The 574-nt window shown below is 42.9% G+C and overlaps 1 protein-coding gene across 1 annotated transcript; it reads right to left on the minus strand.

Moving 5' to 3' along the window:
• Positions 1 to 225: 225 nt before the first annotated feature.
• On the minus strand, positions 226 to 558 carry LOC108681116 (keratin-associated protein 6-2-like). The gene has a single exon (XM_018170108.1). The coding sequence runs from the start codon at positions 556 to 558 to the stop codon at positions 226 to 228; it is 333 nt and encodes a 110-aa protein (XP_018025597.1).
• Between the last annotated feature and the right edge of the window lie 16 nt (positions 559 to 574).

Genomic DNA, 574 nt, shown 5'->3' on the forward strand with positions numbered 1-574 from the left:
GCTCGAGTCCATTCTAAAATCAATAAAATTTATCACTATTTACACTATTTTAAAACGAAACTGTTTCATAAAATATGCATGCTATAATAACAAGTCAGAACCCAAGTCTTTACGTTACTACTTCATGAGTCTCCTGATACACGTGTCAGGTCGTAACTCGTGTCGTAACCCATTTCGTAACCGAAGTCCATAACCCATGTCCTAACCCAAGTCGTAACTCTAGTCTTAACCAAAGTCCTTACCAAATTTGCATCCCAAGTTGTAACCCATGTCGTAACCCATATCGTAACCCATGTCGTAGCCCATGTCGTAACCCATGTCATAACCCAAGTCATAACCCATGTCGTAACCCAAGTCGTAACCCATGTAGTAACCCATGTCGTAACCCAAGTCGTGACCCATGTCGTAACCCATATCGTAATCCATGTCGTAGCCCAAGTCATAACCCATGTCGTAACCCAAGTCATAACCCATGTCGTAACCCAAGTCATAACCCATGTCGTAACCCAAGTCATAACCCATGTCGTAACCCATGTCGTAACCCATGTCGTAACCCATGTTGTAACCCATGTCG

Source organism: Hyalella azteca, unplaced genomic scaffold (assembly GCF_000764305.2).
Source record: "Hyalella azteca isolate HAZT.00-mixed unplaced genomic scaffold, Hazt_2.0.2 contig3110, whole genome shotgun sequence".
Taxonomy (NCBI): Eukaryota; Metazoa; Arthropoda; class Malacostraca; order Amphipoda; family Hyalellidae; genus Hyalella; species Hyalella azteca.

What these genes read in the sequence shown, in the direction of transcription:
- LOC108681116 (XM_018170108.1), bottom strand. Translation starts at nt 558, where the DNA reads ATGGGTTACGACATGGGTTACGACATGGGTTACGACATGGGTTATGAC.